The 26,344-nt window shown below is 39.2% G+C and overlaps 4 protein-coding genes across 5 annotated transcripts; 3 read left to right on the forward strand and 1 right to left on the reverse strand.

The window, feature by feature from the left end:
• Nucleotides 1-3,491: 3,491 nt before the first annotated feature.
• On the forward strand, nucleotides 3,492-8,520 carry LOC135582284 (zinc finger CCCH domain-containing protein 54-like). Its single transcript, XM_065160450.1, has 8 exons — nucleotides 3,492-3,692; nucleotides 4,216-5,140; nucleotides 5,225-5,392; nucleotides 5,469-5,648; nucleotides 6,703-6,779; nucleotides 6,890-7,057; nucleotides 7,156-7,270; nucleotides 8,101-8,520. Exons 1-8 carry the CDS (start codon nucleotides 3,680-3,682, stop codon nucleotides 8,171-8,173), a joined length of 1,719 nt encoding a protein of 572 aa, XP_065016522.1. The 5' UTR covers nucleotides 3,492-3,679; the 3' UTR covers nucleotides 8,174-8,520.
• A 302-nt stretch (nucleotides 8,521-8,822) lies between these two features.
• On the reverse strand, nucleotides 8,823-11,084 carry LOC135643464 (putative polyol transporter 1). Its single transcript, XM_065160462.1, has 2 exons — nucleotides 10,776-11,084; nucleotides 8,823-10,548 (listed from the first exon to the last, which is right to left on the reverse strand). The coding sequence occupies exons 1-2, from the start codon at nucleotides 11,044-11,046 to the stop codon at nucleotides 9,134-9,136; spliced, it is 1,686 nt and encodes a 561-aa protein (XP_065016534.1). The 5' UTR covers nucleotides 11,047-11,084; the 3' UTR covers nucleotides 8,823-9,133.
• Nucleotides 11,085-16,264: 5,180 nt separating this feature from the next.
• Nucleotides 16,265-18,572, forward strand: LOC135672347 (uncharacterized). The gene is made up of 2 exons (XM_065180808.1): nucleotides 16,265-18,169; nucleotides 18,255-18,572. The coding sequence occupies exons 1-2, from the start codon at nucleotides 16,405-16,407 to the stop codon at nucleotides 18,338-18,340; spliced, it is 1,851 nt and encodes a 616-aa protein (XP_065036880.1). The 5' UTR covers nucleotides 16,265-16,404; the 3' UTR covers nucleotides 18,341-18,572.
• A 1,938-nt stretch (nucleotides 18,573-20,510) lies between these two features.
• LOC135643467 (protein SYM1-like) lies at nucleotides 20,511-26,216 on the forward strand. 2 transcript variants are annotated; one of them, XM_065160468.1, is made up of 4 exons: nucleotides 20,511-21,128; nucleotides 21,879-22,110; nucleotides 25,685-25,809; nucleotides 25,888-26,216. In XM_065160468.1, exons 1-4 carry the CDS (start codon nucleotides 20,772-20,774, stop codon nucleotides 25,984-25,986), a joined length of 813 nt encoding a protein of 270 aa, XP_065016540.1. In that variant the 5' UTR covers nucleotides 20,511-20,771; the 3' UTR covers nucleotides 25,987-26,216. The 2 variants fall into 2 exon arrangements, with proteins under 2 accessions (XP_065016540.1, XP_065016544.1); XM_065160472.1 differs by having other exon boundaries at nucleotides 21,882-22,110.
• Nucleotides 26,217-26,344: the final 128 nt, after the last annotated feature.

Consider the following 26,344-nt stretch of genomic DNA (forward strand, 5'->3'; position numbering starts at 1 on the left):
GAGAGAAAACAATTACTTTAGAATGTTGAATAAACTGAAAGTCCAGAAGAATACCTTTTTTTCTATATTTTTAATATGAGAATTGAAACGTGCACCAACACTTCAGCACAATATAGCTAAAACGTAAATGCTCCAAGGATAGACTCATGGCCAACAACTCAAAAGCTACGTACTCGACACACATCTGACACTTCCGCATCATGAGGATGACACACCATAACATCTTATAGCTAGGTTAATCATGTCGTTGCTATATGTCAGATCTGATGGTGATGTTATCATTACATATTATGATAGTATAGTTAATCTCCCAAGCCAGGATTCTACTTGGATAGTTGATGATTCAGTTGCTTTATTTTATGTTGTTTGATGGTGTGGACTTTTTAGAAAGATTTATGTAGAAATCAATATTGAATGCAAAATTGTATTAAGCAACGTGAGATATGTTTTTGAAATACGTCTTAAATTAATTTTTATAGATGATAAAGGTTATGTCAACATCTTTGATAATGAAAGTTGAAAACTCTAAGCGAATAATCATGTACTTAGTTAAAAGAAAGACAATAACAAACAAGTGAAATCAATTCAGGGAGAAATTAAAATAGTTGATGACTCTACTAAATTATAACATAAAAAATATGGCCATATTATTCAAACTTATACTCATTGATTGTTTAGCTAGTAAATAATATAGAATTATATTTCAAATATTATTTTCTTCTAGAAAATCAAATATTTTAGATTTAGTTCATACTTATGAATGCTTAAACTCTTGGCGGTGCTTAATATTTTAGTTTTTTATAATTATTTTAAAAAGATTTGGACTTTTGCTTAAAACATAAAGATTAGATACTTAATGTGTTTTTATGTCGAATGAATAAAGAGGGTCATTTAGAACATATTACAGAGAACATAGTATCGGTTTTGAAGAACAGTTCCTATTTAGGAGAATTTAACTATAGGGCATTTGTTCATATTCCAAAAGTTGATAAATCAGACTATTATAGGTTATATACATAAAAAAAAATTAATTATAGATTATGGGGCCCTAAAAAGAAAAGATAAAGATATGATATTTTTTTTTAAGATTAGACTATTAAAGATTTTGAGAAAATTCAAAAGCAAAGTCATTCAATAAACATCCTATAAATCTAAGTCAGTACCTTCTCCTACAGTAGTCAATGATGATAATAAAGATAAATAGAAAGATTATAGTTGTATGCCCTTAAATGATGATAAACATGCTGAGTAAGGTCTTTTAGAACCATAACCTAGACATCAATTGAGAAGATACACTAAAGGTATGGCAGATAATGGTATAAAATATTTAATTTTTTTATGATAGATCATAGGTATGGCAGGACTACTTATGAGATACTTTTCTAATATCATTCTGTCCTTATATATGTTAATTATTGATAATTATACTAAGAAAATTATAGGTCTAAGGAGAATTGGGTAAGAGTTTTACTATAAAAGATTTAGGTTTAATTAAATATATTCTTGATATAAGGTTTATTTATGATAAAAAGAATAATAAACTTTGATTATCTTAAGATAGATATATTAAAAAGATTCTTAACAGATTTAACATGAGCTAGTCAAAACTTATTTGCTATCTGCTTATAGGTCATTTTAAGTTGAGTTCGAAATAATATCCTACGGATTATGGGTGATAAAGATAAAAATAATATATACAGAGTATCTTATGCCTTCGTAGTTGATAAGTATGTCATGGTATACATAATATCATATATTGTTTATATAATTGGTATGATCAGGAACTTCTAGATTATGTTTACGCTTTCGAAAAACTTGTGTTAGTTGGCTATATAGATTGAGAACTAACTTGTAATATTGATAGTAAAGATTGATTTGATTTGATTATAGTTTTTTCCCTTCAAATATTTTTTTTATATAAATCTTATCTCGTGATTTGCTTATGTCATTAATTTGATTGGCTTATATTATTAGATTATTTATAATATATTTAAAATTAAATTATATCTTATTTTATTCACATAAAAGAGAAAAAAACATATAACATTTGTAGTTTTCATAATTAAAAACTCTTCAAATATGTTTTTTTTTTTTCAATACTTATCACCACGGATTCTTTTCCTTAAAGTTATTGTCATTTGATTCACATAAAAAAGAAAAAAAAAATACTTTGATGTTTGTAGTTTTCATAATTAAAATCTCTTCATATTTTTTTCAACACTTATCACCTCTGATTGTTCTCCTTAGAGCTCAATAGCCATTCTAGTTTAAGTCACTGGTTAGAGCTCATCTGGTTAATAACTTGTTTGACGATCAAATCTCACGGCACCATGGTTTTAAATGATGAAACGCAAGTTAACATCACATTGTTTTCATCATTGAAATCTTCTATATCCATGAAGATCACTTGAATCACTCTTGGCCTAAATTGATTGGGTCATCGCATCCGGCCACCCAATCAATCAAACGTCAATCCAATTGCCTCATCTTGATAAGGTCAACCTTTACGTTTCTCATATTATTGGACGGAGAGAGAGAGAACGTTTTCTCTCTTTGCCAAAATCTCTTATATATATGCCACTATCACCCAATCAATCGACTAAACTAAGATTTTGCTCTATTTTCTTCTTACCTTCTTTTAAATAAATTCCAAAGTAGTTATTGCTTCACCCTCACAAAATCCAAACCCATCGATCTTTTCTTGTCTTTCTCATATATAAATAAATTATAAGAATACACATTATTATTCTCGTATATATGTTGGATTAAATTGAAGTGTCACATAATTGTAATAAAGAAAATATTATATAAAATAGACCCAAAAAAAAAACACACACTTTGAGGAATGTAACAAATTAAGATATGATGGGACATGGATCCATAATATTTACCATAATTTAATTTTCAAAAAAGCATGTTCTAAGCTATCCCCTAAACTCTCTCTCTCTCTATACTCATATATTAACATTTGGTATTCCAATACATGATTGACATCTTCATATCAACAAACAAATGTGACACAAGAATAACCATAATTAAGACCTGAAGTGAGAAGAGGCTGTGTAGTTTATAAGGTTAGATGAGTCAAAATCTTATGTTAATAGTTCAGAGACATTAATTACTCCCATTTCATACTCTAAAATCTCCCCACCCTGTGTTTTAACTCACAAACCTGATATGTGGAGCCCACGTGTCGGTACGTAAGAGAGCCGCGTGTATATATATATATGTATGAATGTATGTACACGAAACTATGCATAATGGAGTCATAAAGGATAGGAGGGAGATCGTAACGGAAATGGCCTGTTCTAACGGGACGCGATAACGGCCCGGGATTTCCACCTCACCCCGTTAGCGCCAATCCCCGGTTCGTAGCCGGTGGAACCGGTCACCCTAATAACGCGAGCAACTTTAATGACCATAATGCCCCTGCAGCATGTCATTACATATATGGATAATGTTCTGTCATTTGGGAGAGTGGCGGTGTCACGGGAGAGCGACTAAATCTAGCACCCAGATTTGCTGTGAGGACCAGAACAGCCGGCCAACCTGTACGCCGTATACAAATAGACGAGCCAACCAGAGAATGTGAATGTCGAGGAGCGGAACTGGGAATTGGTATCGGAGGGTTTGGGGAAGGCAGGTTCAGAGTCTCTTCTTCTGTCCATGATGCTGTGACATGGAGGGAGGAGGTACGCTGTCCCTTTTGTCTGGTAATTGAGGAAGAAGAACAAGTTGTCAGCTTTCTCACTTGTGAATGGTTTCTTCTTCTTCGTCCTCCTCTTTCTTTCTCTTTTATGGGAATGCGCTGTTTCTTGTTGCGGTAGAGAGATTTGTTTGGTTTCTCACAGTTTCATAGTTCTAGGTCATGATCTGTCATACTAACATATCACCTGAAATGGCCGTGGAGTCAATCCTAAATGTAGGTTATGGCCTTGCATTTTGGCCTGTGGCATCCTATATTGCCTTCTTATGTTGTAATTCATGATGATAGGCCTAAGAATGTAATGGGTATGTTGTGAATTATCTATCCATTGATAATGGACAATAATTTTCTTAACGAAATGAGCTTTGCTTTCTTCATAGTTCAGATTTTCCTCTTCATACCATGTCTTTTACCTGTTGAAGATGTCTTTTTGCAGAGCTAGAAAAATCCTTTTCCCTTTTATTTTCCCTTAAAGATGTTTTTTTTTTGCTTTTTTTTGGCATGCACAGAGACTAGATTTTATAGTATGGATTTCTTCGAATTGGCCAAGATCATCTTCGGTAGGGTCCAAAAGCTGGAACCTGAGAATGTTGTGAAGATCATGGGATGTATTTTCCTGAAGGAGCCTAGTGAGCAAGAAATGATGCAATTGGCATTCGGCCCTGACGCCATGTTGCTCTCTAAGATCAGTGATGCCAAGAACATGCTAGGGATGTTCTCTCCCAAGAACTCCATGTCCGACATGCAAATTGGTTCTTACCCTCCCTCTGTATCACACACCTTCTCCTCTCCCATCAATTTTCACATCCCAGCACCTTTTTGGGATCCTCAGCTTTCTTCTGAACAGCAATGCCCATCCCACAACTTTGATTTTGTTCCGCGACCATACAACACTGATTCGTTTGGGGACAGGAACTCACTTCAAAGTCAATCTCAACCGATGGAGCAACTGGATGCTGTGAACCACATCAACAACTACTACTACCACCCAGAAGCTACTGCATTCGGTGGTGGCATGGCTTCAAGGACGGGCAGGAGATCACACAGCCTGTCAGATTTACCTACCAAGGCTTGCCATTATTTCAACAAAGGTTACTGCAAACATGGGATGAACTGCAGATACTCTCATGCCCAGTCCTTTCCAGATGGTTACTCTCATGCATTTAGCTCCAACCTGACTGATTATGCAAATGAGGACCATGTGTACACGCCTAAGTCACTTGAGAACCTAGAAATGGAGATCACAGGGATTTTGAGATCAAGGAGAGGAGTGCCTGTTTCTATTGCCTCATTGCCCATGTTATACTATGAGAAGTATGGAAAGAACCTCCAGGCTGAGGGTTATCTTACGGAGAGCCAGCGGCATGGGAAGTCTGGTTTCAACTTGACAAAGTTGCTTTCCCACTTGAGGAAGAGCATCCGACTAATTGAGAGGTACTGCAAGTATATTTTTCTCATCTACACTGCATTCTCCAACTGTTTGCCTCTTTGTCTTATTCTTGGATGTCTTAATGACAGACCTCATGGTCAGCATTCGGTGATTCTAGCAGAAGACGCTCCCAGATATATGGAGTGCAGGAATGAGAGAAATGATTTATGTTCAACGGTTTCTAGTTCACACCAGATTTATCTTACATTCCCAGCAGAAAGCACATTCACCGAAGATGATGTTTCCAACTATTTTAAGTAATTTAATAGCAAGCACATTGAACATTCTGAATGACTCCATCAATGCTATTTCTCACTGGCAGCTTCTTTTCAGGCAATATGGTCAAGTGCGTGATGTTAGGATTCCTTGCCAAGACAAACGTATGTTTGGGTTTGTCAGCTTTGTCCATCCTGAGACTGTCAACATGATTCTTATGAAGAGAAATCCCCATTACATATGTGGAGCCCGTGTGTTGGTGAAGCCATATAGGGAAAAAACAAAAATCATTGACAGGTCAATTTCTTTTTTTTTTGCATGGTTTATTACTCTGAGTGTGCATTGCCTTCTGTAAAACTGCATTGCCTTATAAAATTGATGTGTTGCTTATTTTTTATAACTATTCCATAAGTGATCTCAAGAATGTAGAAAGTTTTAAGATTGAGATCATATGTTACCAAATGAAACATATGACTACCATCATATGGACAAGTCTACAGATTTGAGCTGATTTATTATAACTGTTGACAGATGTTAATTTTGGAAACTTGATCAAGTATTTGATAAGGTCAGGATTAACGGATATTAGCTGTCCTCTTGTTCCTAGTATATATCAAAATATAGATTCGTCATCAATTTGTGTAGCTGCCACAAGGCCTTGTTCTCCATAGAACAGTGAAATTTTCATTTCGATTTATAATTCAATCCAATGAAAATGTTGATTGTTTACTTAGGTTTTGATAGGATTTAGTAAAAAATCTGTTAATATTTTAGTTGTCTACGATATGTTGTTTATGCCACTATCTTTTGCTTCCTGCAGCATATGCCTGCAGAAATTTGTAGTATCATGGGGAGAAGTTTGTTATCTGGAAGGCTGAAGTCATGAAAGAAAGGAGGGTTCATGTAGAACTAGAATTGTATTTATTTGTGATAGTTGTAAGACTTTATATACCTGGTGAAAACCTGAGGCTTGATGAAGTAGCATATTTGAAATATTTCGTGTCGTATTTTAGGTTTAGAGGAAATCTTTAGCTATATAGTTAGAGTGGGGGGATATGTTGTAGACTCTAGAACATTCTGTTATTAACCAGTCATAGTTTGAATATCATGGTTCTTGCAATTCATTGTGAAACTTCATTATGAATAACTTTGATTGGGTGGTCAAAATTCAAACAATTCTTTTCTCATCCTTCGTAAGCTTCAGAAATGAGATTCTAATTTTTCATCACATTCAGAGAGTTGCTTGAAACAGTTTGGATCAGTTTAGAGAAACTCTTTTTTATAAAATCACACACATTTGTTCATCTTTATTAATGATCTCTTCTGGACTGAGTTATTTTTTATAATGTAGAATGTACTCAGAGAATATAAAGTCCATTGTTCGTTACCCTTCTCACCATCCTGACATGGATCGGGAGGTTACCTCTGGTGAGCAGGACTTTCATGTTTGAATTCATGCTTCAAATTAATTTTTTCCCTGTAAAGATTTTGATATTTATATGCTTTTATACTTCCACCTGCATGATAATTTTATCCAGTTCCTGAGGAATCTGAGAGTTCCAGGCTACTTAGATACCAGCTGATTGAAGATAAGGAGATGATGGAACTTGAGAGAGGGCATCGTTCTAAATTGAACTTAGCACCTAAGACATTAACCCATCAACATTGTCTGACCCAGGGCATGGAAGACTTGACAATTCTAGAAGGTACATACAGACAGTATCCCAATTTGGATTGAAAATTTTTCCTGCTGTTTTGATCAATTAGCTAACATCTAGTTTTTTACTTGTCAATTCTTGTTCAGGTCCCAGTAACTTATTATTAAATCATTTCAGTTATGCACTTGATACTCTGAACAATGGCTGTGCAAGTGACAATAAAGCTAGGCAAATAGGCAACTCATTCAGTGACCAGGAAAGGTAATCACAATGAGACCTTTTCTTGAAGATACTTGCTATTTTGATTAATTATATAATCATCATTGTATGTATTGCAATTATTTATATATATCTTGCACATGCAGTTTTTACAATAATCAGTAACTGAAAAATGATATAATAAGGAGTAGTGGTGTTCTTCTGGCAGATAATGACCGATTAATTCTTATCATCATGCCTTATCCCTCTTGAATACAATTCCAACTTCTGTTCTACAAGTTTCCTGCTCGTCATATGTTCAATTTCAAATCCGAAGAAAGAAATGTGTGAATTCTGAATTTTGTACTCAGTAGAAACTCTGCAATTTGACGGCATCCTTCACCATTTAACCAACAATTTTGTACTCAGTAGAAACTCTGCAATTTGACGGCATCCTTCACCATTTAACCAACAAGTGAGCTTTATACCTCCATTAGATCAGAAAGTAACAATTCTGAATTTTGTACTCAGTAGAAACTCTGCAATTTGACGGCATCCTTCACCATTTAACCAACAATTTTGTACTCAGTAGAAACTCTGCAATTTGACGGCATCCTTCACCATTTAACCAACAAGTGAGCTTTATACCTCCATTAGATCAGAAAGTAACAATTCTGAATTTTGTACTCAGTAGAAACTCTGCAATTTGACGGCATCCTTCACCATTTAACCAACAAGTGAGCTTTATACCTCCATTAGATCAGAAAGTAACTATGCAATCAGTCATTACATTTCTGCATTGTTATTTATGCATTCAGACATGCACTTATGGTTGACATACCTGTCAGAAATAATTCTTCTAATATGACTTTTCAATGGTGTATGCAATGCAGCAACCACCTCGAACTCCCAGAGAGCCCTTTTGCATCTGCTCCAGTAGGAAGCAGCATCTCTGCAGTCATATAAATACTCAGAAGAGAAGAATGGGAGCAGCTTTTCGACTCCTATGCATCAATGGCAGTTGATCTCTATACCCGAAAACAGAAAGATAAATGCTTCTCCTTTGTTGCTGTGGGAAGCCTAGGAAGATACAGCCACACATATAATGAAGCAATAAGCTTCTCATTGTAGATACCGAAGCAAGATTTCAGCGGTCTTACAAGATATGACTAACATATCATAGATGATTGGACAGAAGTCATCAGAAAGTAGAAATAAACATGAGATTGGTACAGAATATGTCATTAATTGCTAATTTCAGTGACTGTTTTATGTTAGTTGCAATAAGAAGATATGCCCAATCGATCATACAATGTTACATTTGTAATGGCATATATTCTTAGTCATCTGTTCTCCAAATAAAGCTAATATGGAGGGATGTATACAGGCATTACTGGTTTCAGCTTTTATGTGATATCCATTTGAAATGTACTGAAGGTAGAGAGTTTACTCGAAACATAGGATAAGGATTCAAAGATGATAATATTAATGATATTATCTCAAAAGAGGTAAAGCAAGAAATGTGGTGCAGAAAGAAAGAGTTGGGATTCCCAAGTCAAGGAAATGGGGAAACTCTACAGAGATAGGAAGACTTAGCTCACCAACACCCATATCATTCCACATAGCCATTCTTTGTCCTATACTTTTATTTGGACTCACAAGTCGGAATATTTCACACGAATCACAACCCCACCTCATTGACTTCATCACACTAATCATGCCATAGTTTCTATCTAATATTGCTAATGAGGACTTTTCTTCTTCCTGCCTTTTCCCGTCCACATCAAAACCTAGTAAGTACTAATACTGTCAAAGACAGAATCTTCTCATTTATGTCCGGTAGGTTCATTCTTCTTCTCTACTTGGGTCTTCTGGTAGGGTTTGGCCCTCTAACATTTGTTACTTACTACGACGTTCACACAGAACTCATATTTTCTCATTGCCCTCGCTTGCATTCACCATCTGAACTCCATTTGGTGCTTCCTCCGCGTCCTTTTTGGTCCCAAGCAACTCTTCCATGTCCTCCAGCGTCCTCCCCCTCGTCTCCGGCAAGTACGTGAAGAAGAACACCCACGCCGCCAACGCGATCCCGCCGTACAAGAAGAAGCTCCCGCCGATCGTGATGGCCTTGTAGAGCGATATGAAGGTCATGGTGATCACGCCGCTCGTCACCCGGTTCACTGCCACCCCGATGCTGGCGCCCTGCGCCCGCAGCCTCAGCGGGAGGATCTCCGAGCAGTAGACCCACGTGACGGGGCCCAGGCCGATGGAGAAGAAGGCGACGTAGGCCAGGATGGACGCGATGCACAGCCCGATCGTCCACCGGAGCTGCCCGTCCGGGTGGTGGTCGATCTCTGTGAGCCCCAGGCCGAGGGCGGCCAACGACAGGATCATCCCGCCGGTGCCGCTCAGCAGCAGCGGTCGACGTCCGATGCGGTCAACTAAGAAGGTGGCCACAAGGATGAAGAGAGTCTTCGTGAACCCGACGGCCACCGTCGTGGCTAGCAGCTTGTTTTTGTCGTGAATGCCGGCTTTCTCGAACACCCGGGGGCTGTAGAGCACCACTGAGTCGATGCCGGAGGCCTGCTGGAAGAAGTTGATCCCGATGGCGGTGAGCAGCACTCGCCGGACTCCCGGCGTCGGCCTGATCAGCAGCTCCTTCCACACGCCCTCCCCGTGGCTCTTCTTCGGCGCGGGCACGACGTCGTCGTTGCAGCCCTCAGGGATGCCGGCAGCGGCCTTGATATCTGCGAGGCGGAGCTGCGCCTCCTCGGGCGTGTCGGAGGTCTTGTCAAGAACCCCCTTGGCCTCGCCGAGGCGCCCTTGCATGACGAGCCACCGTGGGGATTCCGGCATGGCGAGGACGCCAACGGCGAGGAAAACAGAGGGGATAGCTCCGACGCCGAGCATAAAGCGCCAGCCAAGGGACTGACGGAGGTGGGCGAAACCATAGTTGGAGACGTAGCCGAGGAGGATGCCCGAGTTGATGAAGACCTCCGGGAAAGACGTGAGGAAGCCGCGGGAGGAGGCCGGGGCGATCTCCGCAGTGTACACCGGGGCGATCACGAGCGCGTACCCAACGCCGATGCCGGCGACGAATCGGCCGGCCATGAGGAAGGCGTAGTTGGTGGCAAAGCCCATGAGGATGGCGCCGACGAAGAATATGCCTGCCGCGAAGACGATGGTGTAGCGGCGGCCGATCCAGTCGGAGGTGAAGCCAGCGGCGTAGGAGCCGACGAGGGAGTAGAGGTTGAGGATCCCGAGGAGGATCTCTACCTGCACGTCACTGATCTTGAGGTCGTCCTTTATAAAGATTGCCGCTCCGCTCATCACTCCAATATCTGCATAGCAAAAGAAGAAACCACGTCACGATTTTTCCATATTACTTTCTATGTTATCATCCATCTTCTCGAATTGTGCATGTCATCACGTAATATCCGAAGATATAGTAATATAATCTTCTCTAATTCCTATCAAAATTACGATCTTGAAATTTCGATGATGGAGACCAGAAACCAAACTCTTACTTCTCTAAAGAAGAAAGGAGCAGAAGACACGAGCTAATTACCATAGCCCAAGAGGATGGACGCCATGGAAGCGAGAACGGCGCAGGCGAAGGCGAACATCTTGCTCCTGCTCTTCGCAGGTGCAACCGCCTCCATGATGTTCGCTTCTGGTTTCTGATCACCCATTACTGTGGATGAAGTGAAGGTTACAAGATGTGGAAGAGAGAGGGAGGGACCGAGCTGGTCTTGGTGAGCAGAGAGGCTTGCGCTCAAGGGGATTAAATAGGCGGGAGGAACTGGAATCACATCACCACCTTGATGAACAAAATGCATTTCTTTAAAGGCCCCAGATTCCGTGTTTGAAGAAGAACTACATGTGTGTAGTGGTGGATGATGTCTCTACCATCAATGTTTGCATGTATGGTACCGTCTTTTTCCACCGCTTCTCTCTTTGAAACCCTAATAACCTGCCTCCTCGATTCTACATCTGTATACTTGATCTCCAGATAAGGGTCACCGAGGAAGCGATGGTCAAATCATTTAGGTTATGGGGCTCGACTCACAAGACACAGATGTTGCTGTGGTCTATTATTTAGAACGTAGCGTGTGACGATATAATGTGTGTTCACGAGGACATACCGTGACAAAGTACTGTTCAACTGTTGTATTCTTATTCTAGTGTTCATAGCTCTACTCTCTCTCTCTCTCTCTCTCTTTCTCTCCCTCCTCTTCATGAATGGGACACGCACGGAAAATTTCTCTTTCACTCGAGCCTTTGGCTGTATTATTGAGGTGTGATGTGAGTGTGTGGATGGGGCGGACAAGTATTAGGTGGTCCTTCTCATCTTCGTAAGTAATGGACTTGTTTAGTGGTTCGTGGTTGGAATGCTTGTAGAGTCGTTCTTTGACGTGTTTCTTGTCGAGAGATGTATAATAATACTTCACTTGATGTGCACAGATGAACAGAAATTTGTGGAAGATTAAGATATCTATTTTGATGAGAATATTTCATACATATCCCTATAAAACTTACTATAATATATTCAATTGTTTTGAGAAAAAGTTAAAAATATTATGTATGATCCCTAAAACACTATTTAGAAAGTAACTCGAAAGGTGATAGTTGGAAATAATTCATAGAGAAATATAATAAAGAGATGAGAGAGAAAGATTAAACTCAAAGCTTTTAGAGTGAATTTTCAAAAAAAATCTTTTTTGTTTAAACTTTTCTCATTAAGTATAATCCATGTTCAAAATTTCTTAAGAGAACTCGATTTTTGCTTAATCCATGTTCAAAATCCCAGTCATCTATTCTTTTTCATCACTTTTCCTATTTATTGGTCCATAGCGTAAACCGGTGTTTTTATATTGTTATAGTGTTTTCAATAATACTAGAAAAATACTATAATTTAAAACATAGTGTTTTATAGTATTTTATAGTGTTCTATGATATTATTAAAAATATTATAACACAATGTAAAACATAGTGTTTTTATAGTATTTTTTTTATATTATTGAAGACACTATAACATAGTATAAAAATACTATAACTCGATCCATATGAAAAAGAAAATAAAAGAAATAAATGATTAGTTAGATATTTCAAGTATTAGAACAAAAAAAAGGAAGACTACTAGAGAATTCTGGAAACGAGAAGAACTTTATGGGGAAAGCCCATAAATTTTTCGAAAATTTTATTTTCTAGCTGATGTGAAATGTTAAAGTTTGATATTATCCTTATTAATTGGAGTATGCTTTACATAGGATCGAGGATGCTCAATGTCTGAAAATTTTATAGTTAATTGTTAATTTGATGATGCATATCATTGATCGATCTTTGTTCGATGTGAGAAAGCACCTTGGATTCTCAACTAAAGATTGATGGCTACCTGTGATGGCTTGCCACTGTATAATGGTAGTCCATTAAGATCGTCCTTGTGGAAACCTAAAGTGACAACCACCTCTATCATAGCCTCAACATCTTAAGATAGCCTATACAAATAAAACACAATCCTACCTGAGCAATAGGAAGAACACGTTACCATAAGGCTAATTTTTTGACATATATATTTTGTGAACCACATGAAACAAGTTTGCGTTGAGATATGCTTTCTATAAAGAAGAAATGAGTGGCAAGTAAATATACACGAAGACAACGAAGTGCACAGCTATCACAGGTCTCTATTGATTCTCAATGTATCGTATGATATGAGACCAATTAATCGAAGTATAATTAGGAAAAAAATCTACTTTTAAAGAACTAATTTCTTGATTATGAGTAATAATTTATGTTATTACTTTAGTTATTATTTTTGGCAATCGAGATTTTATACATGGAGTCCGCTTAGTCCGAAGATGATAGAGCAACAATTAAATATGCTATGCCAACATGATATCTTCTAAAGAGAATATTATCTCATTTTACAGGAAATCTTGCACTATGCAAACCAACAGATATCTCCTCACTATGAACTTATCGAACTGAACTTAAGCTCTTATGAACATTTTTCGTCCAACAAAAGCTAACTTGAGGAAGAGGTTTTGCTAAACACACCTTCGATATAATCCAACGAATTAAAACAAGACAAAAAAATATATGAAATATATATTTTTAGCCCGCAAGTTATGATTGCCATGTCACATTCTCTTAGAAAAAAATTCTTTATTTCTTCCGGACTCTATAACTCGAAATATATATTATATTCGATCAATTTTGTTACGTCAAATTAATGATCAAACTCATTTTCAAAAAGTGTGGTATAGCCTTATAATTTAATACGACAAGTAGCAAAATGTTATTGTGGAAGTATATATTTTAATACGACGTCGAGATAATCCTTAAATCATGACAAAATCTTAGTAGTCGAATATGAATTTGCAACCGAAGAAACAGGTGACTAAGAAATCAATACAAGCGATCAAAAGGTGTTCCGGGTTTTAAGGGCTCCTGGTAGAAACTAGGATAGGCGTCTCTATCGACATTGGAAGAGTAGGGGTGAAGTGAGTCAACTCTCGTGTCTTCCTCTTTAATCTTTTATGAGGGAGGATGAGGGCGTCACCGGTCAACGCGAGAGAAGTTTGCATGGATGCTTGTGGAGATACGTCCAAGCATCAAACTCATGTCATGAACGCTCTTTAGTCAACCAAGCTGAGCCTGCAAACAGCTTTTCTTTTGTCCTCTCTACATGTACATATAAGCTCGTAGCTGAGCTTGTCCTTTTGTTTGGGACATCATATCTTTGACATTTGTTTCAGGTGACGATCTCAGTGGGACATCATACCTATTTGCTTACTGGTTTGGTTGGTCCAAATTCTGAGGACCTGATCCGAGGTTGTCTTTTGTGTTAGCACGTTAATTAGATCATCTCTACATGCTTTGAAAGGTCACATATGTGATATGTCTGTATGTGTTGGAAGAATATTGATGTGTGAAATGAAGATAAAATAATTAAGATTAATTCTACATTGATAATAACATAAAGAGATATATCACATATATTTTTAAGTTTTTGGATTGAATTATTATCAAATAACCATCACCAATTTGACTCCTAACTCATCGTGATCTCCCGAAATTAATAGGAGAATCAATATCATCATCCAAGTTAGTAACGTCAAGATAGATAAAAAAGGATTGAAGGGAGAATGAGTTCGACCTCGAGGATTATACATGCAAACATTTTTTATACTTAGTGTCCCTCTAATCGCGAGTGATTTGAGAGATACGACTTTGAACAAAAAAAATATATATATGTGAAGAATATTTTATCAATTGATTGAGATATTGAGAGACATAACTTTCATGTGTCAAGTAGGAAAGTGGCAATCAATATTCCCCATATCACTCATCAATTTCTGATAGTGTTAGACTATAAAATCGTTATTATGTTCGACTTATGGGTTTGTAATGGAATCTAATATACTTTTAAGCCGCACTTAAGAATCTAAACAACTCAAGCCCAGAGCCCATACATGTAAGTAAAACATATATGCTAACACGGCAGATAGTGCTCAATCATAACCCATTGTCATCCACATCCCACTCAAGGAATAAAAAATCCCAATTTAATTTCAATTTCGATGCTTTTGTTGAATCGATGCAGACCGCGGCATTGATCCGATTGATGTTTCAAAAATAACAAAAAATATATATGAGTACCAAACTATATGGTTTGGCATTCAGATATATTGATATCATTAAAATTTAATCTATGAATATTTAAATAAAATTAAATATTTTTTGTCAGCCTAATCCGATTGACATCTTCACAGGAATAAAAATCTGATATAAAAATATATTTTTGGTCACCCAATTATTATAACAAGGAGTCATCTATTTTTCTTGGCATTAGTTTTATTCGACTCGATCAAGTCAAACCATCTCGTAGCTAGTTTGGCTACGTTCATTGATAATCCAATTTGGCTATGTTGATCGACAACCCAACGTGCCTTTTTCAGATAGACCGTCGCTTAAGGTATTGTATATGTTAATGATATTACATAGAATTATTACATTATGACACATTTGTATACGTTAAAAAATAGCAAACCTTTTTTACTTAGCCGTCGCTATTTTGCTTCAGCTCCACTCATCGCCGACCAAATCTTACACACACAGGAAAGCAAAGTAGTAGTATTCTTAATCCAATCTTGGAGGACCACATCTTTTTGCCAGCAGTCGTGCCTTTCTGAGGTGGGAAGCACTTTTGGTGGCATAAACAAACACAAGGAGGAGAAAAGCTTAGCTTTAGTGCCGTGATGGGAGTGTGTGTGTCCTTTTATTAGACTAGTATTAAACTCGGGGAAGAAGAGCAGCCAAAGTCTCCATGAAACACCTCCTTGGCTGGCTACCTTTCAAGGTTCCAAGTGAAAGATACTTACATGCTCGATCTTCCGATTGGATACGGGGATTAAGTTAATCGGAGGGGGTTTCCCTTCGATGATTACCCGCCGCAACTTTAGACTAACGTCATGTGGTTTAGATCCGTCAATGGAGTAAAAGATATGTTTGGGTGAGGATTAAGGAGATTACACTTGTTCTTTGGTTGAGTAACTCCTCAAGTACCGAGGGAGAGATAGAGTTAGTCATGTTGTTGTAATCACAATTACAATTACAATTACAATTATAATTATAATTAGCTCGTGCTTGGTTCGTTTGAAGTCACATTAGACCAAACTCAAACAAGATTTTATTATTACTTGGATCATTTAAAGCACAGTTAATTTAACTTCTTCATCGCAGGATATGGGGTGCATGAAGTAGAAGAAAGCATTCCCTTCGTGCATGTGTGGCTGGCTACGTGCACATGTACATACGTATGCACATGCATAAGCACACGTGCCAGATCTTCACCGTGACACCGGATTCGAAGGTTGTATTTAGAAGTGCCGTTGGACGGGATCCGTGAGTTCGGAGCAATGTGCCACAATCTTCACCGTGGCGTGGCGTGGCGTGGCTTAGCCGTAATTAATTGCACTGCTCCCGATCGGTAAGTACAACTAGATGTGCAAACAGTAACCCAAAGAATCCCACAAATCGGCCAATTAACTGTGTGCCCAAACCTTAGCCCTCATCAAAAGCAGCAACACGATCCCGTAGTTACAATCATGGCTCCCTTGTCATGCGCCGCTTCGCCTCGCTCTTCTATATCTCCTCCTCTCCTGTGATCTCCTCTCTCTACCGCTCCAAGTATGGAGAACACCACTTGGAACAAGAGGCTCAATAAGCACAAGAGCAAGACCGTGAGGATGGATGAGCAGCAGGAGGAATCTGGCTGTTGCTTCTTCTGCGCCATAAAGGAGCCCGACCCCAGGCTTCGGCAGCCGGCTGTCGCAAGCGTCTTCGATGAGATGCCGTACCGCGCCGACGAATCCGGCGTCCTGGTCCTGAGCGCGCTCTGGAACATCGCCATGACCCGCTCCGATGACCCCGAGCTTCCCTCCCTCGGTGCGCTCCGCTGCATGTCCCTCCTCATCGCCAGGGCCATCGCCGAGCCCGCCTGGCTCCTCCGTCACCAGAATATCTACGTACCTTACTATGCAGCGCACGTCCTCGGGTCGTACACCATCCACCTCCCCGAGCTCGCGGAGCTCGCCATCGATGCCGGCGCTGTGCCCCCGCTCCTCGACCTCCTTCGCGGGAGCCTGACCTGGGTCGAGCAGCGGGTGGCCGTCCGTGCTCTCGGCCACCTGGCTAGCTACGACAGCACGTTTCCCGCCGTCGCGCAGCACGCGGAAGAGGTGGTGGCGCTGGCCATGCGCGTCGCGTCCACCTGCCTCGACACCGTTTACACTGAGTTCGTCGCGGTAACGCCTTCGGAGCGGGAGCAGTACCATCGCGACCTCTTGACGAGGGGGCTCGGCGGGGCCGACATGGAGGACCGGAGAGCGGAGGAGTGGGCGAGCCAGCTCCAGTGTTGGTCCCTCTACCTGTTATGCTGCTTCGCGTACAGGGACCAATCCATTCATCATCTGCTTTGCCGTGACGTCGGGTTCTTGAAGGATCTGTGCCGGATGTGGGGAGGGTTGGTGAACAGCGACTCCCCTGCCGGGGTCGGACTGGTGAGGATACTTTGTCGAAGCGAGGCCGGGCGAGAGGCCATGGCGGGGTGTCGAGAAGTGGTCGAGAGCCTCTGCAACCTCTCGAGATCCTCCGACGATTGGCAGTACATGGGCGTTGACTGCCTCCTGTTGCTCGTCGACGACCACAAGACTCGGCAGATGGTGATGGAGATCGCCGCACCTTGCCTCGTGGACTTGGCGGAGCTGCAGAGCCTGAGCGCAAGGGAAAGGATCGGAGATACAATAACGAAGGCTCTACTGCTAGATTTCGACCATGGAGCTGGTGCTTTGGGTGGAGAAGCTGGAACAGCTGTCAAATTCCTATGGGAACTAAAGGTCGAGAGGAAGCGCAGAGAACACCGGATGTCAAACAAGGAGGCCACGGAAAGAACAGCGTTAGCTGCGTTGAAGAAGAGGCATGGCAACGAGAAATTCTGGTCGGGAAACGTCGAGGAGGCCACAATTCGATACACCGAAGCACTGGAGCTCTGCCCCGTGAAGATGAGGAAGGAGAGGCTGGTTCTTTACAGCAACAGAGCGCAGTGCCACCTGCTGATGCAAGATCCCGATGCGGCCATTAGCGATGCGACACGGGCGTTGGCGTTGGCTCGGCCGGCGAACGGGCACGCCAAAAGCCTTTGGCGGAGATCGCAGGCATACGACATGAAGGGCATGGCCAAGGAAAGCCTGATGGACAGCATCATGTTCGTTAATGTGCTGATGGACAGCGAGAAGGGGAAAGAAAGGAAACACACAAAGCTTCCTTACTATGCAGCACGTATGATCAACAAGCAGATGACAGCTACCGGTCTCTTCGCTGGATTGGCTTCATGGGACAAGAGAAGAAAGGAGGATCATGACAGGAAGAAGAACGCAGTAGCATCGTCTCCTTCCGGTAATCTCTCTACCATGATTCCTTGAGCTTATCATGTTTGTTTCCCAGATTACCTGGCTAAATGGATTTGGCTTTCACGTTGTAGGTTGTAGTCTGCCGACCATTGAAGAAGAACCATGGTTTTGTAGGAGAGAATGCAAAGGAAAAGGAGAGTGGAGTGAGAGGAGATAATGTGAGCTTTTGCGGCTTATATCTGTTCATACACAGACGAAAACGCTACCATTAACGTAGCAAAAGTTGCATGCAACGTGAGAAGCTATCTCAGACAATTAGACATAGTTCAACTAATTTCCACAGAAGCAAATGATGCTTCCCTCTCATGTAATTGTCTGCTGGACATGTTAGAGATTCATTATCTAGAAATAATTCCACATATCATGATAGATTAACGTTGAAATTATCGAAATTGAAGAAGCACACACACACACACACACACACACATATATCCATAAACAAAATGCTAGTGCTAGTAACCATTATTAGGATAATGGAAGCATATCATGTGCATCTAATTATTATGAAACAAGCTAGGGTTTCTGTCTTCATCATCATATATCATCTACATCACGAAAAGATCACGATATAGATGAATCATAAATCAAGTCCCAAAGTTCCTTAAAATGAACAGATTATTTCTCATGCTCAATACATTGAAATTGTCGAGGTTTTTTCCCCCCATCCTTTATTGGTTTTCTCTCATGAATTGGTACTATCACTAAATAACCCTAAAGAGTAGTTGTTGACCTCATCATTCATCTTCAATTAGACTCTAAGAAAGTGCAATAATATTTTATCATAAGCAAAAAACTACAATCCCTTGATAGTGAAAGATGAAAGTTTAAGCAATTGATTAGTGTGGAGAAACTTTTCCCATCAACTTGGTCAGCATCCTCCACCACAAGAGCTAATGAAGGGCCTAAATACTACAAATATTGTTTGTGATAACAAATTTACCTAGCTAATTGGTCCTCAAATAAAGTATATAATGCAATCATGAATGCATTGGCCATTTCCACACACAAATTCCTCTACAAACAAATGATGCCTTGGTTGATTTCGGTTGTCTATGCTAGCATTTTTTGGGATTCTCTTATTTTACTTCATGTAAATTAGGCTAAATTAACTTTCTTTTATAATTAGATAGAGATGGAACAATCATATGTCTGCCTAACTCCAATTGATCAAAACCAAGAATGATGACATGATAAAGAAGCACTTTGTTGGAACCTTTTCTAACTCTATGTTGCTTGTGACTTAATCAATGCTATTTTAGGACAGCGACCACCTGAAATGGCTTCATGCGCCCATGTTGAGACCCTAATAAATTGTCATATTAATGCCACTTAAGGCATCCATGGAATCTGTCTACTTTGTTAGCATTAATATATGTAAAGGTGCAATTGCCTTCCTAAGCCAATTTGATTTTGGATTAAGAAATGGTTAGCCATTTGTTCTTTGTTGATTAGGTATGCATTAAAATTACTCTCAGTTGGGTCCCCTTGCATTTTTTTTATATCATGCTTGTAGTGCTCATTTTGGACTTTTGATGCATGATGTGGAGAGGGGAAAAAAAATATACCATGAGGCTGTTGTAGCTTTTGTTTATTTTTGCCTCAAACCAATGAAGAAAAGAAGGTTGCTGACATGAAAGAAATATACAATAACAATGTATATAATTGGAAAATTAGAGAGAGAGAGAGAGAGAGAGAGGATAGAAATTAGCCTCAAATTACTAAATGATTAACACAAATTTCTTTCATATATTTGAGACCTTATATCTGGTTCATATATATTTTTTATATATTTTTAGGATAGAAATCCTAAAATTAATTTTAAAAACAAAAATAGAAACAAAATAAAAAATATTCTAACAAAAAGGATTATAAAAAACAAAAAAAATCAACTCCTTACAATGAAAACTTGAAGATAATGATGCTCAATGATCTCAGAAGCCTAGAAAGAATTTGTATTTATACTAATTTTAGATCTTAAAAATTAGTTAACTAATACTATGAGATAAAAAAAATATATATAAATAATAAATGAACAACTTTAGATTGTTTGAAAATATTAAAAATCTCATTCTTTACATTAACTGCCCCCATTATTCATTGGCTTCCATTAGCGTTCATATGAAACCGATGGACTCAAGAAGAGGCCTCCTCCCCTCCGGTCGTAGGCGAAGTGTTTTTGTTTTTGGAAACAAAGAAGGTACACGTCACAACTCACGTGACCCATGTCTCCTCAACGTTCGGCACGTCAGCGTCGCATGAGATGCTGAATCGCCCCTTAAGTCGCGACATAAAGTAGCCGTCCGCTGTTTCACGGGAACCCACATCCCCGAAATCTGGCAAAAAGTTCTCGCGATATGTAAACTCATACCTTTCTCTTTTCCACGCAATCGACAGCCATCGTCTCGTGTTGTCACGGGGACTTAAGGGGCGCGTCAGCCGCCCTACTAGGGCGTGTACTTATCAATCGCTCGCTTGCCCTTACCCTCCGTTCGGTACCGACTGACCGCCGCGGCCGCACTCAAGAACGACAACGAAAGCCGAAAGTCCCAACGATCGGCTACCGCCGCGGCCGCACTCGAATCGCAGAAATGAGCGGAGGCTTCCTGAGAAGTGGTGGCCGGAGAGCACACGGCCTCCTCCTCCGCCAGCTTCGACCTTCCCCGTTGTGCGGTGAGCTCTCCAAGTCCTCGTCGGCGCCTGTCAGAGCCTACAACCGCTCCCACCTCCTCTCCTCCAAGTTCAAGCAGACCTCGACGGGGCACTCCCCCGCCTCGCCTTCCCTGTACTCCCCTTCCTTGTCCCCCGCAACCGCCGCCGTATCTTCTTCTTCTTCGATCCGGAATGGGTTCGTGAGTTGGTACCTCGGCATGATCGAAGCCCGCCCTATCCTAACTAAAAGCCTCACCGCGGGGGCTATCTTCACCGCCGCGGATATCTCTTCTCAGGTCTGTTTGTTCTGACCTTGTGTCTCGTTATTGCTCTTTCTTGATTGAAAACCCTTTCTTGCTGCATGCGTTTGCGTAACTTGGAAAGTTTGGTTGTCTATCGAACTAGTGCGGGCCGTCAAGAATCAGGATTTTTGGTTCATTTGGCTGAATTGTGGTTTTTTGGTTGAAGGGGTCAGTAAATTTAACTTTGTTTGATGATGATTTTGGCTTTGGGAGGGTGGTGGCTTTGGTAAGGTGACTTTGTTATTGAATCTAGGGATTTGGTAGTAACTTGACATGCCATTTCTTTATAGTAATTTGGCATATCAATTAGTAATGTAAACTGATGACCATAGAGTTCAGACCCACTTTTAGCATGATTAGAAGCCCTTTGAAGACAAATTATTGCACCCCTTTTCACAATCAGAAGAATCAGCTATACAAATATCTTAGATGAGTCAGAATCTCGAGTATCATGCAGTTGGCTCCAGACAAGGCCATGCACTTGATCTGAAGCTTTGAATGATTGAGCAAAATGATTATCAATATGCCCTTACTAGTGTCATTTTAAGAACAAACATTTATGTTCTGTCCATCATTAGAATATCAGTTCCTTTTAATTAATATCTATAAATAAAATTCAACATACTTTTGTACAGTTTCAAATTCCCTTATACAGCATCTCCTTAAGAACTTTAAGCTCCATTACTTTAAAGTACTTCATACTTCTTGATAAAACACTGATCACTAATTTTTGTGCATTTTTAGCAGATAATCACACTCTCGTCCTCTGACAGTCTAGATCTCATAAGAACACTGCGAATGGCTGGTTATGGGATGTTCATTTCAGGACCATCTTTGCATTTCTGGTTCAATTTTGTTTCCAGAGTTCTACCAAAACGAGATGTTCTTACTACTTTCAAGAAGATGGCTCTTGGACAAGCAATCTATGGGCCTATAATGACTGGAGTTTTTTTCTCGCTAAATGCAGGATTACAAGGTCATATAGTAACATGTTCTTTTGTTTTATAATTTGCTTTGGTAACTGCATTTGTGTTGTACATGATGTACCATACTTTCTCATGCCTGATTATCATGTTCTTTAGTTGATCATTAGTAGATAATGTAACTTGGAAACGATTACTGTTTAGATGGTTTAAGTTCTGTGATGGAGTTATGAAATGGAGAGTTACATTTCATGTGTTGAAAATGAATTATTTTCAGCAGATCATGTGAGCACTTCTATTTTACTTAACCATATAACTAGTTTTGTTATTTAAAAAAAATCATTACATTAAATGACATATAAGATGGTCACACGTGAGTTTGAACTTGAGGCCTATCACTTGTGCCATAATACACTAACCAATCGGGTGTCTCAACGGAGACACTTCTATTGTTATTAGTTCATTTATATTTGTAGATCAATATTTAATATAATGTGTTGTGGCATACATGGTTGAGTGTCTTTGTAATTGTAGTTATAATCAAAGTTTATTGTGGTAATTGTTTGGTATGCCTGTAGTTTTTCTTCATTTTTAGGGTGTATAATGATGAATTGGCCTCTCTGTTACTGTGAAAAATAAAAACATCTTTTGACTATTTTTTCTTGGAATATTTTGGCATTGTACCATTGTGCAAATTATTGATTTTTCTTATTACATCTATCAAGGTAATTATAGCAAGAATATAAACAAAAAATTACCATGTTACTGGGCCTTGGTGCCACTGTAGTTTAAGATAACTTGGTGTAAGTTGCTGTAGTTGCAGTTATGTGTTAATATTAAGTTGCATGGAAGTGTGGATATCTACCTTTGGTTGTGCATTGTCCTTGAAGAAAGAAATATTTTTCTTTCCAAAATTTGTAATTTTCACTTAGGTGCAATACTGTTCCTCTTGGATTCAGAAAGCAGAGTGAGTTAACAGCATCTCCATATCTAATTAATAATAAGTTTCTAATCCTGAGAATCTCCTATTCAGATGTCTTAATTTATCTCAAGGCCTCTTGGGTCACTCTTATTTTCCAAGTGAGAAACCTTGCTGTAGTTCTGTGGCCTGTATGGAAAAGGTGTATTACTTGATTAAAAAAAATGATGTATTGCTTGGTGCAATGTCTACAACAGAATATTAACTAGAGCAGTCCAGCTGATCAGAGAAATCCCAAAAAAATAAGAAAAGACTCAACAGGGATGGGCAATATGCTTTGTCTCATTCCTGGAACCCTACCGCATGCTGTGAAGTAGGTCCAGCTTTGGTTTCTAGAGATGCCTGAGATGGTGTTTATGAGACTCATTGAACGTACTCAACAATGATGTGTCAGTTCAATATTGAATTGAATTTGCTTCTATGATTATATGGTGCAGAGCAGCTCTATGATTATTACTACTGAGTTGGCCCATTTTCCAGTCAATTTACATTGTTTACCGGAGCAGTGCACTTCTTCTACTTTTTCTCCCATTTTATTGCAATATAAGTTGAGAATCTATTAAGTTCAAAGTTCAAAAATCTTTTTTTGTGACTTTACATAATATTTATTCTGTTGTTTATGGGTCGCTTATATTTTAATCTTCAACCCAAGTTTCTGCTGGGTCCTGTTTCTTTTTTTCTTTTTTTCTGAGGGTGGAATTTTTTTTTAATGTCTGTTATCCCTTGAACATCTTCAGACCTCAGACAAATTTCTCTTGTTTTATTCATTGTTGTTGTTGATTGGGTGCCCAGATTATTATTATATATAACTTCTATGGATAACATCAGATGTGGAAGAGGAAATGACCTTAACTTCTTTCCTTCTCCCCTTCCCTCCCTCCTTTCTCTATCTACCTCTGGCACCAGACTCCACTGTGGCACTAATGAGGGCATCATCCTCTTTGCTGCCTCATCATCCTTGCCAAAAAACTGCTTCAAGTGAAAGGTTACTAACATGCCACCAATCCCGCTGGCAAGGCTGTTTGATGCCCACGGGTAGGGTGGGGGTTTTTGGTGTGTTCAGGTCACCACTGAACTGAGCAGTGATCAAGCGGCTTAAGAAGAAATATGGAGATCCTCAAGGGGTGCAATCTCACAAAGATGACAGGACTTGATGGAACATAGTGTTTTCTAGGACAACTCAACTACTTCCACTTCTCATTCACCACGGGATGCCTCTTTCACTTATCTCTCCCTTCCCCCTCCTTTCACTCTATTTTCAGACACTAGCAATTGGATGGGATAGGATAGTTGGATTTAGAACTGTGATCAAGATATTGTTCTGCTTAGAGCTGATTCTTTGTTCAGATTGGATCAACCAAGAATCAATTGTGATAAGGATTGGCTGCCCCAATCTGATCCATCTACAACCCTAACCCGGTGCTTGACTCTACTGAAAGTCTCTAACTAGGCAACCATTCAAGCAAGTAGACATTGCTAGGTGGCCGCTCAGCATTCGTAGTCAGGTACAAGGCATCATCCATGTTTCAAGGACCTAACTATCTAGAGGGCCTTATGCTAGGTGAACTACTTGAGCACCTGGGGCCTAGTAACCAGTAACCAAGAACCTCATTCTTTCAACATGACCATTTATCTACTATGGATAACTACTATAGGAAAAAGAGATGAAGGTAACTTATTTTAGTAACATAATATTTATATTCTAGCATGTTTTTAAACTATCATTAATCAGCTACAGATATTTAAAAGGAGAATAACTAATCTTTTATGCAGATTCTATAATATATAGTCATCTTGTATCAGTGAACATTGTTTTGTTATGCTATATTTTTCTGATGGCATTGTTTGTGGTCTTTATTATGTAACAATTTATAGCCTTATGTTGTTTGGAGATATCAGATTATTTGTGCAAAATCAACATTGTTATGAATGTAAATGTTATTTAAAATGTATGATGATGGCGTGTCTTTAACATTTTGTCATCAATGTTGTTTAACTTTTTTTTTTACAAACTTATACAAATTGATGCAAAAGGTTTATGGTCATCATCTTATAGAAAGAGGTAAAGTTCGATTCTAGTCACCCACCTAGCTTCTAAGGCATTTTGCCTAGGCTTCTAAGGTGATTTCCTAGGACCATGTAGGATGAGTGACAAACTTGGTTACATCAAATTATTTGTGCTTCTGTTAACTGCGGAAGTTAATGGGCCTCTATCTTCTCTGTTAATTCATTTGGTCTATGTGGGGGATACTTAAAACATTTGGATGGAATCAACTATGAATGTGACTTATATTCACTCACCCCCATGTACTGCTGGCATTTCCTTGTCAGCTTGTAGGGCTGGGTATCATAGGGATGCATGTGCCATCATGTATTTGAGGATTTTTTGGAGAGACGAAAGGTGTTCCACGCTATGCCATAACAGAGTTTGTTGTCGTCTTCACCCATAGATGTAACTTCATGTTTTGCTGTGTGTAATTGTCTTTCTTTGGCTTTTCTCTGTCTTGTTCATTGGTTTCTGTTCTGTGTGCCTGTCCTTTATTATAACATTAATGATAGTAGACATGTACTACTCATCATCTGTTTTGATTGGTTATATACAATGTTTTTTTTTGCTTGATAATGTTTACTGTTTTTGTTAACAATAGGTGAAACTGGTGCCGAAATCTTTGCCAGGCTAAAAAGAGATTTGATTCCTACTCTTAAGAGTGGGGTTGTGTACTGGCCTATATGTGACTTCATTACCTTTAAATTCATCCCTGTTCGTCTGCAGGTAACACAAAATCCTATATCGTCATTAGTTTCTGAATCTCTTAGCTCATCTTTAAGCGTTTCTCTTGTTTTCTTTCAGCCCTTGGTGAGCAATTCATTCTCATTTCTTTGGACCATCTATATCACATACATGGCAAGCTTGGAGAAGGCAGACGTGGAAAAGATATCGACTGACTAGATCGTCTTCATATCTCTGCCTTATCATTCGGATCCTTCCAAATTTTGTATGGCATGAAGATACTCGCTGCATTCTGAAAAATGAGTGCAAGTCATAGGATTAAAGAACCTAAGTCTTGGTTAGTATCAAGCATTATAGAACATCGTCAATCTACGAAAGATTATCATGACCAAGATTTCATTGTCAAACTCTTGCATTACATTTTTTCTATTAGTAAGTTTTCTAAATCATATGTTTGCTGGAATGTGGTTTTTAAGTATTCAGTGTAAGCAGTAGAATTCCTTTCCATGGCAACTCATCCCAGTCAATTGCTTGTGAACTATGTAGATTGCGATAGCTCAACATCTGAAGGAAAATG

This window comes from Musa acuminata, chromosome BXJ1-4 (assembly GCF_036884655.1).
Source record: "Musa acuminata AAA Group cultivar baxijiao chromosome BXJ1-4, Cavendish_Baxijiao_AAA, whole genome shotgun sequence".
Classification (NCBI taxonomy): Eukaryota; Viridiplantae; Streptophyta; class Magnoliopsida; order Zingiberales; family Musaceae; genus Musa; species Musa acuminata.